Genomic DNA, 17,077 nt, shown 5'->3' with positions numbered 1-17,077 from the left:
CTACCTAGCAACAACTAAAACATCGGTGTGTTATCAACATTGTTCTCACCCTAAATCCAAAACATAGCACTGTACCAGCTACTAGGAAGGAAACTAACTCTATCCCTGCCGAAACCAGGACAGGGTAGAAACAGGTGCAGGAAAGTTTCTGGAAGAGTATATGCCTCAGTCTCTTCAGCAATTTAGGTAATCCCAGCCCAAGTGAAAATTAAGGTCCTGAATCTCCTCTTGTATCAGTACTAGTCTGTGCATCCTTGGTGATTGGCACAGAGCTGATTGAGGTAGTGTGTATTTATATATAGGAAGGAAGAGTATCCAGCCCTGGAGATTTTTAATCAGAAACAAATTGAAGAAAAAAATGGAGAGGGGAACTGAACTCTTCAGTATTCTTTTTTGTTGTTGTTTTTTGGTTCATTTGGGTGGTTTGATTTGTTGTTTTTTATCACAGAAGCAGCAAGGGTTTTTGCTTGTCAGGTTTATAAAAATATCAAAGAAAGAATGTATAAAATAATTTTTATCAATCTCTGAATTATATCTTACTGTTTATTTCTTGTTAATAACTCTACTTCATGCACTTATTTGCTGCCACAAAAAATTGTCAGTAATGTTTTATAAGGGTTTTCTGCTATTTTTCTTTTCAATGCTATGCTTCCAGCACTGAAGTGGTAGTAAAATTATTATTCCCTGCCATGGAGACTCTGATTCTTTTAATGAATAGCACATTCTAAGCTAAACTTATGGTCTATTAGCATTTAATCTAATAATTAAGAGGAAGCTGAACAAGAGAAAAAAGGCATCCTGCCAACACTTATGTGAGAACAGTCAGCAGTGTAGATCTCAAGAAAAGATGAGACACATACCCCTTCAGGATTAGTTGGTCCAAAACAAAAAAAGTAAAAGTTAGGGGCAAAAATTAATACATACTTTTAGCCAAAATGTTCCTTCGAGGTTTGCATAACTGGTGTAACCTCCACTGCCTCTCCTCGTTCAGATCACCATCTGACTGACCAGGCCTTGCAAATTAACAATCCGTTCTGGACAACTGAAGTAACTGCGGGAGGGAAACAATTCCATTAAACAACTGAAACAATCTCTAGCTCTAAGAAAGTCAAAACAAAACAAGCCCTTCTTATTTCATCTTGAAAACTGTTTTTTCCTAGTGTCTGAAAAACAAAGTTCTCTGTTAATGTATGCCATCAAGCATAATGATAGGGTAATAAGGTGTCGCCCCAAAGAATTACAAGAAAGACACCAGTAAGGGAAGATGGAACTCCTTGTGCTATCAAAGGTCTCATACATGTACTACTAGACGCCTTCTGTCCAGCCAAGACCAACAGAACATGGAAATCTGCAGAGCTGAGAGTAATGCTGAGTCAAGTGGAAGAGACGCTGAGTTGACAGATGATTCACATGGCAAAACCCAGCTTGCCACCCTTAGAGAGGCACACAATATTGACGAAGTATCATTCAACCTTCTTAATGTAGCAATCATTTAATAATGATTTAACAACAAAAGTTTTTCCTAACAACAGTTCTACCAGCAGATTCATTTCAAGTGAGTAAACTGAACATAGTTGTATTTTTTTATTTTAGGAGTATGTAGTGTCTCCAATCTTCAGTTATGGCTCTTAGGGCAGTGCTAAATCTTCTTTGATCAAATCATCCCTGCTTCCTGCCAGTTTTCTGGGGCTTTTCTGTGATACCTTTGTATTTAGAAAGCCTGTGACTTGGAGCTCCCCATACTGAAAGGAGCTAGTCGGCTTGAAGGGGTTTTCTCATTGCCCCAGAGCTTTTAAGTCATTTGATCTTCTGTTCAGTCTCCTTGGTCTGTTCTTGGAACATCTGTTTCTGAAATAACTGGCACAGTATGGTTTAGGAGGATTGAGTATCTAATCACATCAGGTCTGTTCGCCATGATGTTAAATACTCACAGGTCATGTCTGATTAAATTAAGACAGTTCCTTCTCTCCTTTTTCTGTGATTTTCTAAAAGACTGAATAATTATAGGAAAGCCGGCAAACAGTACCAGTGATGATTCTGACAACTTTCTTTTGCATTATCTTAACGTAATTTATTAGAAACAGACCCCTACTGTTGTTGAATGCTGTTCAGCCTATAACATCTGATTTTGCTCAGTTTATGAAAACCCTGAATAGTATTAATGTGTCTTCTTTAATAGACAATATAAAATACTTTTTGTTTTCTCTTAAACTAGCATGTAACTTAAACTTTTATGTCGGAGTTCTTTAATTACCTAAATTGTGTTTATCTTGATAAAGATCTTGGGAGCTTTTCATGCACAGGCTAGACAGCTAGATATAGGAATGAATTGTAAGCCCCTGCTTGCCTGTCGGCTGCCCTTCGCCCCCCCCCCCCAAAAAAAAAAAAAAAAAACCAAAACCAAACAAAAAAACAAATCACTTCCCACTGAAAACTCTTTGACTTGAAATCTCTTATCAGGCTGGTGAGAGTTAAGTATTTAATCTGCTTCACAGAAAAATTTTAGGTTTAGAATATGCAGAAAACATTATTACCTGCATGGTTAGAAATCATCATACCTGTTACGTCTAATGACTTTCACACCAGTATTAGTAACCACGTTTTTCCAACATCAAACTGTTTTCTTCAAATTTGTATTGGGGAAGTCTGCAATTATTAATGAACATACCATCTATCATTTTTGCCTCCAATATACTCACAGAGTTAGTGGAACATTTTGTCCTTCCATGGACCATGTAGGCTGGAAGTCTTGAAAAGCTTATCTGTCTTTAACAGTACACATGATATGCAATGGAAAAGGTTTTGACAAACTGTCATAAGTATTGATGTTTAAAAAAATACTCGAACACTGCTTTAGTTACAATACTGATTAAACATAGTATCAGTAATATCAGTCCTTGAAAATATTGTTGCATGTGGGACCACAATACGCCTTTGCTGTAGATAAGTGTCTCTGTTATACTGCGGCAAATTGAAGCGTAGAGAAGCTTCCCTTAGGTGTTCTCTGCTGTCTTCTCTTTCTGTTTGTTGCTCATTTGGCCTGTTATTGGGCAAGTAACTGATATTTTTTTCAGTGAGTTGAGGTGCCGTCAGGTTTGCATCTTTTTCTAAGAAAGATTCTGTAGCATCCTGTTTAGACCTCATCATCCAACACTTCAACAATTTCTAAGATTGAGAGTTTTTGGGTGGGTTAAAGAATGTAGGAGACACATGGAAGAAGTTGGAAGGTCTCTGGTGAATTAGCGGTAGGTAAACAATCAGATGTGCATAAAACGGGGCACATTCAGATAGTATATTTTGCTTCAGATAGTATATTGCCGTTCAGGTAGTTGTTCTAGTTATGTAGTATGGTTAGTTTTGTATGTTACTGTGGAGACTACTGAAATACCTCGTGGTCTGCCCACTGACAATTGGCTTGGGGTAAAGGATGTTGCTTGCTCACTGCTGCTTCCACCACGATGTGCCACTGCTCATGAGCCTAAGAGGTGTTTCCAAAGGCTGTGGTGGTTAACTGGCCGCAATGCTTGATCGTCCTGCAAAAAAGGACTTCCTAATACGTTTCAGAAACAGATGTGTCCTTTGCTTTCTAGGAACTGCTGTGCCTCCCTGTGAGCAGAAATGCAATCTTTCTGCTACCTTTCTTGTTACCAGCCTGAAGGCTGGGAAAAGGCTTGTGGCTGGTTGCTCTGGGGTTTAACAGACTGTGACCATTCTGTGCCAGAGCCGCTTGCCGGGAGGGTTTCCTGTAATGTCTGAAAGTGACACTTATTTGCTGATCTCAGGGGTTTTAAGATCTGGCCTTCAATATGCCAAGTCCGGTCTTGATCCTCTTGTTGAGGCTGTTGTAATGTTTGTACGCGAGTTTTCGATTCTATCATACCGCAGTCATTGTGGCCATGAAGCAGTCTGCTCTCTGTCCAAACAATGCTGCGGATATTTACCTGTTTCAGGAGGCATTTTGCTAACTGAATGATAATTGTAACTGTGATAGTAGCAATTCTGATAGGTTTATATGTGAAGTATCCTAAGGTAATTACCTAGGTGGGTGATAGTCAGACATGACCTTTTAATAGGCTGTAAGGTTTACCTGAATAGCCTTTACTGGCTCTGACCTATTTTGAGTAGTACAGGCCTAGTCTTGCAAGCATTTCCTTACATGTGATTTTACCCATCTGCTTGGAGATGCACACATGAATGGCTGGTTCATTTAAAGAGCAATTTAGTTTCTTTAAAAAGCACCAAAATATGCCACTTAAAAAACCCAAACCAAAACAAAACCAACAAAAAAACACCAAAACCAACTTTGCTTATGTTTCCCAGTAATAATTGTGATATGTAATATGTAATTTTTCTGTGTCATACTGAGTGAATATACACTTACAATCTTCTCTGAGCAATTTCAGTAAATACAACATAATTCTGTAATAACTGATTTTCTCCTTTATGTTTTCAGAGGCAACAATTCTAAGCTATGATGGAAGTATGTTTATGAAAATACAGCTCCCTGTTGTGATGCATACAGAGGCTGAAGATGTTTCTTTACGATTCAGGTCTCAGCGAGCTTATGGCATTTTAATGGCAACTACTTCTAGGGAATCTGCAGATACCCTTCGTTTAGAGTTGGATGCAGGACGAGTTAAACTAACGGTCAACCTAGGTAACAAACTCTTCCTCCAAGAAATTAACATTTTCTTTACATTTTTCTTTTTGCTTGCAAACATTTATGAAACAGCCTGTTTTAACATTAAAAGTAAACTGAAATGATATATAAACACGTCAATGCAACATTTGCGTATGTACATACACACACAAATACATGGCCATTATTATTGTTTATTTTCTTTTCTTTTGCATTTTTGTATTCTTTATATAGTCTTAACATAACCCATCACAATATTTTTGTACTATTGTGTATTCTAAAAAGAGAAGACTAGTTCATCAGTGGTGTTTTTGGGCTAAATTATTATTCTTTGTTGTGGAAGATTGGTCTCCTTCCACAACTTCTTCACGGTAGCAGTTCCACAATTTAGATGTGCAAGCAGAAACAACACGTATGTAGGTCAGTTCAGTTTTACCTCCACTAATTAATGTACAGCATGCAAATGTATCAAAGAATTTATAGTTTTAACACTGAAAATGTTGCAATTAGATATTCCCACTGATGGATTTCCTGGTCTCCTTTTTTTAGGTGTCAAATCTATAGTAAATCCATCTCCTCTTTTTTAAACAATTCTGTAGTGGTATTTTTGTAGTATCGAACGATAACACAACCCTTCAATGCCCAAAGACTGCGGCCCTCAGCAAACAGCCGTGTGAACACAGGAGGCACAAGCCCTTTTACAGAAAAAAAAATTGGTTTCCTGGTTTGAAATATGATGGACAAAATGTTAGGTTATGGTTTTCTCTAGTTTAAAAAAAAAGGTAAATAAATAAAAGCACTTCTGCCGCGCTTATGAACAAGTCCAAGTCAGGACCTGAGAGAGAACAGAAGTACACTCAGGAAAATGCACATTCAGTGCAGTCTTTCCCATTCAGTGGAATGCTATTTTTAAAGGGAATCAAGTATTTTATTGTTTTAATCGCAGATAAAATGATTTCCAGAAAGCATGGGGGGGGGGGGGGAGGGAGGGAAGAAAATAATCACCTAACCCTCCACTTCATAAAGGTGTTGCTCGCTGCAACACTGTCCTGCCGTTTAGATTTCGGAAGGGAGAAGGAGAAGCGAAGGGTTTCCTCGTTTACTCTTCTCTCGCAGTCCCCTCTAGCGTCGAGCCGGGGCTCCTGCAGGCCGCGGGGTGCTGGTCCTTGGCTATTTGCAACCACTTTTCTGATGCGGTTGACGACACATGACAAACTCAGCTATATGGAAACAAAATCTAGGTTTGACGGTATATATGTTCCTCAAAGGTATAAGCAGGAGTAGCTGTACAAACCAAGTAGAGTAGATTTTTTTTTTATTTTTTTTTTCCCCACAGTAATAAATGCAGGTGGCCCAGCAGAGGATCCTGCCAGAGGTCAGGTCATTCTCTTTATATACAAAACATCACCCTCTGTCAGTTTTTACCTACTGTAGTTCAAGAAAGCAAATAAATCCACTCCATCAATCCATGCCCTAGCAATATTGTTTCTTCCTCCAACACCCCTCCTTTGGTTTGTTGTTTGTTTGTTTTTTTTTTTTACATCAGGCAAGGAAATAGTCTGAAAATAGACAGGGTTCTCTAATTATCAGTGTTTATAGGTATGTGATTATTTTCTGTATAGTAATATAGCTTTAAAGGTAGTCACTGTTCGTTTCTTAAGTCTACACATTAAGAAAATGTAAAGCCACAAAACCCGATTTTATAGGCCTGGGGAATGAGCTTTGTATTTTACTACTTAGTTATTGAAGATCAGCCTTTGAGGTATACTATACATAAGTTGTCCAAGATGTCTGACTGTGGCCTGGCTTGCTCTATGACCCATTGTGACGGAGCACTTTCTAATTGCATTGAGAGAAATTACCTGTTCTTTCACAGATGGGGAGAAAGTTGCAGCCTGCCTCAGTTAAGCATCTTTGACATTTAATCCTGATTTTTCACTTAGATTTGTCACCATGTAGCTTTGTTTGAAATTGGCCATTTTTACCCTATTTGTCGTTTCTATTTATAAAGATTTATCGCAGTATATCTGGGTTATAACAGTATGTAAAGACTGATGATATGGAGTGGCCATATTTGCATGTGTCTGTCCCCGGAAGGGTGGACTGTGATTTTATTGGATGTCTGCAGCTATTACCTTGAAGGATAAATTTTCATTTTTCATCTATTCTTCCCCATCTAGACTGTATCAGGATTAACTGTAATTCCAGTAAGTGCCTATTCAAACTTTTTAAAATGTTATTCCACCATTATAAAATATGCAAACTAGATGAAAAAGATTGTGGACAAGCTTGCAAGCGCTTGACAATTTATTAATGAAATGTGATGATTAATTATCGTTGTGTAAAAAGTCATCATATACTCTAGTGTGTATTTTTTGTCCTTCCTATAGGATATAACTTTTAACTAGAATATTAAAAAAGGAAGTATTCTACAGGTTGTAAACATACATAGAGGAAATGGTACCTGTAGTACTGTATTATTCTAGACGGGCTATTTTATTGACGGTAGCCACAGAATTTTTGAACCAGTGTTTCTGATAAGCTGTCACATATTTTCCCCCATGTCCTCCTTCTAGTTTTCTTGACATTTTACCTCCAACTTGTGGTGAGGCTGTTGGAACATAATAGTCCGTAGTACAAGAATTTCTATTTTATAGTCCTCCTAGACAATTAACTGTATTTTCTGGCTGCTTATAACACAATTGGTTTTGCCAAATCTTTGTTTTATGGAAATGTAATACATTACAATAAGGACATTATTAAGTCTGAGAATAACCATATTTCTATGATGATTTTTTACACTTTAATCATGTAAGAAACCTTAAATTGAACAATTTTTCTCTGTGAAATGCATGTTTATGAAACAGAGGGAAACATTTGCCAGATGAATGGACTAAATTTTAACTTCTCTGATATTATTTGGATTAAGAGGCTATATTCTGAAAGGAGAAAAAGGACTGTGATTTTATTTTGAGTCTATGGAATTCCTGAATGGTGTCAACAAAATTATTGATAGTAAGTATGGTAGAATTGAGTTTTGGGTTGTTTTTTTCTTTCCCTTCCTAACAGGTTTTGCAGGCCAGAGGACTGGCTTTATGCAAATAGAAACAAAGCTAAACAACAAACTGCATAGGTAGAATTTGTAGTTGTTAATAGTTTCCCAAAAGACATTAACATAACATCCCATAATAGTTTTATAGTCCACAAATAAAAGTAGGGAAATGCAGTTATTTATAACGTGCCATCTGCTAATAGATTTTGTAATGAATAACTTTACAAGACAAAAATACAGCATTTGTATTAAAAAGCAAAGTGTTCTTGGGGCAAGTTTTTAATCTAAACCATACTTAAATCCAGAGAGACTTTTCAATACAGTAAAGAAAATGCTTGTAGGTACCAAGGCATAAAGATAGCTTCCTCATATTTAAAAAAAAAAAGAAATAAAATCGTTCCGTGATAAAAACAAATATTTCCACTTGCCAAAAATGTTCATTGTCCGTTGCCAAAATGTATAAGATCATGAAAAAATCTCAGAAACATTTTGTTGGTCTGTCACAGGACACTGTTTTTTTGATCATGATGAAGTCCCAATTAGAAAAAGATTTCCAAGACAAGCAGCTTTTTGAGCAGAAATGTAATGAGTTTGTCTGCTGCTGGTAAATTCCTTTTTCCTTAGGAAAAGCAATATTGCTGTTTTCTTAACTTTCTTAATAAAATTAGAAAATCCCTCTGGAAAGGGAATTACTAACATAGAAAAAAAAATCGCTAATAAAGCCACAATACAATAGGTGTTTTGGGGTTTTTTAAATCTCTTTTGGACAAAATGAGGTGTCATAAAAATAAATTAAAATTATTTCAAGGTTCCATTTTTAAGCAAGTTTTGGGTCAAAAGAGAACCTGCAAATACAGAGTAAGTAATAAGCCTCCAACTAGAGGACTGTAAACAGGAGAAATATATGTACTGAATTGAATTAGCAGTTATGAGTTCTTCTAGGCCTCATACAGCAGCAGCATAACCTCTGTACAAAATATCCTTGGTATCAAATACTCATAAGTTATTTTTCTTTACAGTTTGTTTATAGCCTTTTTGTTATTAGAAATGAACTTTCATGATTAGTTCCATCTCCCTTTGGTACTTGTGTACTGAACAGATTTTTGTGAGCTTTCGGTACGGTAAGTACTATAATGCTTTCTTATCAGCACTCGCTGTAGTTTTTCAACAACCAGATAACGTTTCATGAGCAATTTCTGTGTTTTAATTTTTAGACTATGAAGAATTATTGCTCTAAGCAGTCCTTAAGAAGGTGCTTGCTTATTAGACAATATAATGGATTTTAGTGGAACACACACAATTCGTTTCAAAGCAACAGCGTCCAGAACTTGAGTCTTAATTTGCTAAACACTATAATAGTTCAGTGCCTATCTTTTTGGGTCTACTGAGAGCTGGATGTATATGAATCCCGATTTTATGCTGATAGAAGTAAATCTGGTTTTCATGTTTGAGAAACTTTTTTCAGATTTTCCTATTCCTGTTGCTTAGAAATTAATCATCTTAATATAATTTCACTGTTGGGACTGAAATACTATGTATTAAAGCTAGACTAGTAACAGAGTTAAGGTCAGAATGAAGCTATCTGCTTTGAATCTGGAGAGACAGCTTTAAAGAAAATGTAAAACCAAAAATAAACAAAAATTGGTGTTTTGCTTGAGAGAAGAAAAGAAAAATGTGAATGTAAGCACCTTATTTCCTACAGTGAATTACAAACCTAGTGAATAAAATATTGTACCTCCTCTTCCTGTTTTCCCTTGAGTGCAGCCTGAAACCTGTCTTCTGCTCACTGCAGATCAAATGACCAACTGTTGGCTGGTCAGAGCTGAGATTTTGGTAGCAATTTGTTCTACACTTTGTCATGCCTTCAGCTTTAGCTAATGTCCTCTGTTGCAGAAGAGGTGGCATTTTGTTGTCTTCCTTGTTTGAAATACAGACTTTTTTAAAATTTCAAAATGTTAATCAATTGTCAGGTCGCTACTGAGCTTGTGTCTCATTAATAATATTATGGAGACTGTTCAGTTCATGCCATTTTTATGGAACTGAGTGGCATACTAAAGTCAAACTATTTTTATTTCGTGCTAGGTTAGAAGATTGGTATCTTTATAAAACCTTACACCACTAGAAATTCTGTCTCATGTCAATCAGAAAATACCATCACTGAAACGTTGGTTTTGTACATCCTCAAATCACTTCATTGTGTTCTTCGGACCTGCAAGTTTACAAAACAAAATTGTCTGTCAGGCAGCAAAATAAATGGTCCTTTTAAAGTTCAGGAACATTTAGGTCAATGTTGAGGCTGACATCAGGAGAGAGGGGAAAACTTATGTTATGAACAGAAATGGCTACTGTGATTTCAGTATTAGTTTTCATAGACTGAGGAATTCATTTAAAAATAAGACTGAGGTGAATGATGTTGGTTCAAATAACGCGAATGTGCAGCATTTCTTGACACTAGTCGTTCTGTAAAAAGAACTGTAAGTTGATTGCTTGTACATTATATACCAAATTAATGAGCTAATCCTTAAAAACTGCCTAAGGAGAAATGCTAGAAAAATAAAATAAAAAAATATTTTTTTTTTCCCTTTCAGAGAGGGAAGTAGCTGTTACCTTTTAATTCCAGACTGTAAAGTATAAATTAAAAACACCAGTGAATCCTATTGAATTGAATGGGATTTTTCCCTAGTATTTCTTAGAGACAGACCTTCATCCCACAAAATTTACATGGCAGATCGATAACAGTTTTTGAATGACTTGTGAACAAATACAGGTGTGCTGTATTTCCATATTTTTCACTGCTGCAATCCATTTCATTTCTCTGTTTTTCACTACAGGCTACTATCCTGACTTAATTTAAATCCTCTTTTTTTTTTCCAGTTTTAATGCTTCCAAAACACTAGCATCTGAAAATTTCCAGGTACCTGTAACTCTAGAGGCTCCTGGGTTTTATGTGCAATATACTTTTTTCACAAGCATGTGCGGTCTTACATGTTATTTCATCTTTTGTGGTTTTTTTTGCATTGCTATCATTTCTGAAAAATTGTCTACATTTTATATGAGTCAGCAGAGTAGGACTATAGGATTTTTATTAATTGATACATTACACAAATAGTAATGTTACCTGTTAGCTGGTAAATAGCGGGCTGTCATTTCTGAATCTGATACTTTTGTTCAATATGAAAAGATACAGGATAATACTTTCTTTGCTGCTGTGAAAGATTGCTCAACTAGTGGCACATAGTGCGGGAGTGATTTAGGTCAGTTCTCTGGTACACGGTTTTGCTTCTGTAGGCAATAATTCATAGAGTAATCCCACTGAATTCAGTTATACTGAAATGTAGGACTGTCATAAGAAATGAAGAGAATTGCAGAATGTTAGGAAGCAGGGAGCAGAGAGTACTGTGGCAATATACATGTATACTATTCCCCAGGGAATGTATCAACTGGCTTTGCTAGCTGGGTGTCCACCTTTCCAAATTAGGAACAATTACCTGGGCTTTGGGGCTTTTCTGTTTGTCCTTCCAGCAAAGTGCCCCTTCACTTGTATTTGCATGTACCTCTCCTTCTATGTCTACCTAGTTCTTCATCCATTCTCTATATCCTTTATTTTTTTCTCTCATTTTATTTTCTCACTCCATTTCATTTCTCTGTTTTTCCCTATAATCCTTAATCTCTTTTCCTTGTTTCGTACATCCATCCTTTTAAAACTTTGCTTTTCTGCAGATGTGTACATTACAGATGATTAAATTATTCTGTTTGTAATATGTAACATCTGTTACTGAAGCATTTTTTTCTTGTCAAGGTATCCTACAAATCCAGAGCATGACAAGGAACTATGTTGGATTATTGGTAAATAATAGGAGAATTGTATCTACGGAAGAACCAACGATGGTGTTCAATTACAGTGTATTTACAGTTTGCACATAGATTTTAAGCAGCAGGAAAGCTTAAATGAAGACTATAGATCCTTTTGAAAGCTACTGCTTGTAAAAATGCATTTTGTTGCAAAGTCCAGAGTCTACAGCTGTGCTTTTATGGATATTGCAAAATCTACTGTGAGCAAATCACTAATGTATTAATCACCATGTATTAACTTCTCACTGTCTGGTGAAAAGAACGAATAGAATATATTATTTGCTCTTTTTTTGTTGTTGCTGGCAGTAGAAAATCATTAAAATGATACAATCTGTAGCTCCCCCCAAAATGTAAGATTTTGTATTTGGCCTGTTACACGGTGCTTATGTGGCTTTGATCTTTTTCTCATTCAGTATGGCTGACAGCCTGCTAAAGATATGCAAACGAGCTTTACCATAAAGGACATATAGCAGATCAGCAGGGTACTTTCACTGCAAGTTCAGTCAGGGACTCCCCTCTGTTTTGGGTGTAAAGTTTGAAATAATTAGAAATAATTCTTTTAAAGCTTTGGCTATACTTTGCAGATTTAGAACACGGGGTTATTGGATTCCTTCTCATTCAGCAATATCACTTTAAAGACCCCTTTTCACATGATGTCCTGAAAAACGGGGTCTGCTGCTGTGCAACAAAACTGAAAACAGACGTGGCCCTTTTCAACCAAGTTCTGATTACGATCTACTAGTTGCTAATAGAACCGTCACTGGAATCTAATCAAAGGAAACAGGTTGAAAGACATACAGAAAAGGAAAACTGCTTCTTTACTCAGAGCCTGTCTCACTGGAGTCCTTAGTACTTAGTCCTGAAGCTGCACTAACACCATCCTGTGTCTACATTTCAGGCACTCTGTTGTGAAGTTGAAAACAGCTAGGCTAGGAAAAAAAGTTCAGGTTTGACAGGAAAATAACCTGTATAAACATGGTCAAGAGGACTAAAGTAGTTAAGGGACAACCCATAATATATTCTGTACAGCCATAGAAACCAGTTAGGAGAGATCCTTCTGGTTCCTCGTTCCCTGTTAAAAATAGGGTGAAAAGAAGTGTTGCTGCACAGGGTTATGCCATGTAAGCCCATCGTATTAATTGGCTTACTGGAGATGTGATGGCAAAGCCATTCACCTCTTCCTGCAGTCTACTTGCCCACCTGCTCTGGAGAAAAGTAGTAGCTGTTTCCCCTCACTTGTAACCTGCTTCTGTTCCTTGGGAGCACCTAGGGTGAGGTCTATGACTTGACTTTTTTATGAAAAGTCATAAATATGCAGTAGGCTTTTCCAAGATGCTGATAGATGTTAACACTCAAAAATATTTCTGAAAAAATCATCTCTGCTCCTTGAATGGTAGGAGTGACTTAGCTGAGAATGCAAAGGGAATCAGCAGGGGCACTGCTGATCACTTTTCAAATGCTCCGTATACCATTCTTTGGAGTTTGTGCTGCAGAATTTCATCTGTGTCTTAAAAATAATTCTTAAAAAGTTTGTCATTTACTCTAAAGTTGTGTTCTTCTAACCCTCTTCTTGTCTGCTGGTCCTGCTCTTGCATTGCCTATTGCTTTTCTGCCAGCACAAATGTTCAAGTGTCCATGTGGTGAATTTGACTAAAGAAGTGACCCGTTAACAAAATTGTTAATTTTAACTTGCTGCAGTTTTCTGAGCAGTTTTATCACATGACACATATAGACACCTGCTGTAGAATAAAACAGGAGACGGGGGAGACAGGAATGGTGTGGAGACAGTAGAAAAACCACCTCTGGTAGAGAGTGGATTGCTTTTTTCAGCAATGCAGACTTATGCTGTCCCAAAGTGAATTCATCTGGTCTACATCTAAGCAAGAACATCCTGGAAAAATACACGTTATTGGCAGAAAGGCAGAAACATCACTTCTTGAGATGTGGAATGCTTAATCTGTATCAGTTAAGGAAGAGATATTTCAGACATCTGAAGCAAAATGTTGGAAGGGTTTCTGGGTAATTGCATCCTCAGTTATATACATCACAATTATTTTCCTTCTCTCCTGAATTTGGCTCATAAAACAAGCTGTAAGTTGAATCTAGGAAATATCTGAGGCCCAGTTTCAGGGAGTTTCAAGCTTAAGGAAAAGCCATTGAGTTTCAAGAAGAGGTTACATATTAGGAGACGCCATCTGAGGGGTGCTTTGCTTTTTGACCATTCACATAAGATAACAAAGGTTTGCAATCCATTTTGTGTTGCGGCTTTTTGTGAAATTTCATATGGATGTAGTTTGACTTGAGAGAGGATTCTGAGAAGGTAACAGCTGAAGGTGTATTGGACTTCTGAGTGTGAGCTCTCCCACTTAATGGGTGATTAAAAAAAAAAAAAATCAGTCTTGTGATATACTGATTTCTCAGCTAAAATGTACGCTTTGGTAAACACAGAAATCTTGCAGGGAAATACTCAAGTTATCTAAAAGACAGCCATTTTTACCCCTTCCTTATCCAGTTATAGCTGTTAAGAGAAAAAAAATAAGAAACTTGAACTAATAAAGGACATATGAAAATTTGAATCAACTAGCTAATTATAAAGAAATCTTGAGAAGTCTTGCACATGTATAATTTGTCAATGCCAGTAGTGGGGCACCCATAAGTTCCCCTCTAACTCAGGCCTGAACCTGCTTAGCTGGGGCATGGGAGAGAATTATCATATTAACACACCAAACAAAAGCTCAAACCTTCATTAAAGTGAAAATAAGTGCTTTAGATTTGCTGGCTGACCATTTAAGGGTCTATCAATCACATTTACTTTCTCCCTACTAACAAAGCTTTCAAGGTCGGCTACTGGAAATTGAAGTCTTTGCTCTATCAGTGCTTCTAGCCTACATGAAGGACAGCAATAAAGTTTATTTCTGTGCCTGCATTCTACTTGCTGCTTATAAAACCTCATCTGTGTTTGCTTTTTCTTACCTAGCAGAGGGGAAAATTGCCATTAGTCTTCTGGCGGACTGTCAATGAAATATAATTTCAAGTTCTTTTACTAGAAAACAGATGTTTTTGTGTGTATGCTTCTTTCCTTTCTTTTCACCCTTTTCATCCATCTTATTTTTAAGTCCCACATTCTACTTATGGTACTTTAAAGATGTAACTGATTGAACAGGGGCCTCAGTAATCAAATATGTAATAGTAGTATATCTGTGGCTTTCTCAAGGCACAGTGGTGTGCTCTGCAACAGCCAAACACAGTAAAAAAGGCAACAGTAAAAGCTTAAACATATGGTTATTTGAACGAATTTGAAAATTCATACAATAAGTATAGTTGCCCTAATTGGTGGTGAAAAAATCATTAGGTATACATTCAGATAAAGACTTGCTTTTTTAGCACTACCACATAAATGTTTTCAGAAAATTCTTTAAGATTGCTGAAAAGTAATAGACTTTCCAGTTGTGATATTTCAGTGTATAGTTGAATTTTACAAGGCCAGGTATAGATAGTTTACAATTTAGTGTATATGTGGGGCTATATGAGTCAGGGCCATGGTGTGGATATATTATATATCAGCTGGCTCTGAGCATTGGTATGCTGCCAAGGTGTTACTAGCAGAGCCCAAGGGCATGGTCTGGAGTTGACTGAAGTTGTTCCCTCTGAACCTTGAGCCTGACTCTTAAAGGGGAGTGAGGAGCAGGAGATCCTCCAAAATACTAAATATGACAAGAGGACTCCTGGAGGATAGGAAAGCAAAGATTGTTGCAAGCATGTAACCTCTCATTTTACCAATAGGGACAAAGCAGCCTCCAGGATGTGCTGGAGAATATATATAAGATATAAGAATATATATATGATATATAAGAATAGATTAGCTTGAATTAATAAATCCTGATTTATATGCAAGGGACTTGTGCGTGCCCAGCTCATACTGGTCCTACCAGATCTTTCATAAAAGGACTTTTCAGAAGAAGTAGACTAGGCCTTTCTACTATTTAATGGGAAGAAGCAGTAGAAAGTTTTTAATGTATAGCAGGTCCTAAATGTCTCTTATTTTACTTTCATGTTTTTCTCATTTAGTTTCTGAGAAGCAAGATGACATAATCACATTTCAGGACTGGTGATTTAAATTATGCTCCCAATTTTTTTCATGACAGAAAGTGGGTGTTACAATCTAATCTTGTGGGCATATTGAGGAGTGATGTTCTAATCAGTAGTAGCAAAGCAATTGAATACTATCTTCTTCTGCAGAAGAATATATAAAAGCTAATGTAATGTCATTCATATTAGTGAACTGGGCTGCAATGGCAGTCATTTCACAGTAAAGCTCTGCTACCAACTGGTCCCACAGGAATCTCTACTGACATTCATAAATGATTGAGAGAAGAGGAGGAACACTGAGATGATAGTATTTGCAGATACAATGAGATTATTTAGGAAAATCAAATGAAATGCTGCATGTGAGGGTTTCCTGAAGGGTTTCAAAATGCTGAATGACTGGATAGTAAAATGGTAGGTGGAATTAAATATCGATATGTACAAAGTAATTCATACTAGAAAAAGTAACGTTAATTATGCAAGCAGAGCAATGGAGTCTGTTAGCACTGAGCTGAAGAAATTGTGCAGTCATCGTAAATAGCTCTTGTAAAACAGTTCAGTGCTTAGAAGTGACCAGAAATCCCAAAGGATGTTGGTAGCTATGGGGAAAGGAAGTAAGAGCAGAACAGCAAACAGCATTATGCTATTGTGCAGTCATTGTTTATCCACATCTTGAATCCTGCATGTGTTTTTAGTTCCTGTTCCTCATGATGAACTTAAATAGGAAAAATACAGTGCACTGCAACAGGGAGGATTCCAAGTATGGATTGGCTTTCCTACATGGAGGAGCTAGGCAAGCTAGGAAAAATAAAAAAGATCCTACAGAGAATATGAGTATATTTTTATAAAGATATGATTATACAGCCATAAGAAGCATGAAGAACTTAATAAGTATTATGAAATTGAAATACATCAAGGATGTATTTGTATCCTGTATCAAGGATAAGGCAGTTTCTGTAGCTCTGGTTGTCCCTAATAAGTTAGTCACGGGAACCTGTGACTGTGTTAGAGTAGTAGTTGCTGTGCAGTGGCCCTGCTTTTCTTAGCTGCTGTTGAAAGCACAGTGCTGGGCTAGCTGGACTTCTGGTCTCACCTGGCAAGGCCACCCTTATGTTCCCAAATAGATTTATTTTTTTTAATGGAACAAAAGTTTTGTCATTGGTATTAAAGTTGATGATCTAGATGCAGCCTTAGCTCAGAAAGTCTGTAAACTACTAGCTGCTAGAAGCTGGCAGCAATTAGGGGAAAATCCCTTAATATTGTTCCCTTCCTCTCTAAACATCAATTGCTGGTCATCGTCAAAGGCAGAATGCAAGACAATACAGAACTCGGGTGTAACATTCAGTATAGCAGCTTTTGTCTTATGCACCATTTCCCCTCTTATTTTGTAGCTTCTTTTCCTAATAATTTTATCACTAGTTTATACCCTGTATTCAGAGCAAACAGGA

The 17,077-nt window shown here is 36.9% G+C and overlaps 1 protein-coding gene across 1 annotated transcript in view; it reads left to right on the top strand.

Moving 5' to 3' along the window:
* LOC103893543 (neurexin-1) overlaps positions 1 to 17,077 on the top strand; it is a 491,522-nt gene that overhangs the window by 63,397 nt on the left and 411,048 nt on the right. Inside the window, exon 5 of the mRNA XM_019470311.1 lies at positions 4,454 to 4,657. Coding sequence (XP_019325856.1) covers positions 4,454 to 4,657 — 204 coding nt within the window. The remainder of the gene's footprint in view (positions 1 to 4,453; positions 4,658 to 17,077) is intronic.

The sequence above is a fragment of the Aptenodytes forsteri genome, unplaced genomic scaffold (genome assembly GCF_000699145.1).
Source record: "Aptenodytes forsteri isolate BGI_AS27 unplaced genomic scaffold, ASM69914v1 Scaffold190, whole genome shotgun sequence".
NCBI classification, from domain to species: Eukaryota; Metazoa; Chordata; class Aves; order Sphenisciformes; family Spheniscidae; genus Aptenodytes; species Aptenodytes forsteri.
The sequence above is the reverse complement of the archived record's forward strand: the minus strand, read 5'-3'. Positions and strand labels throughout refer to the sequence as shown.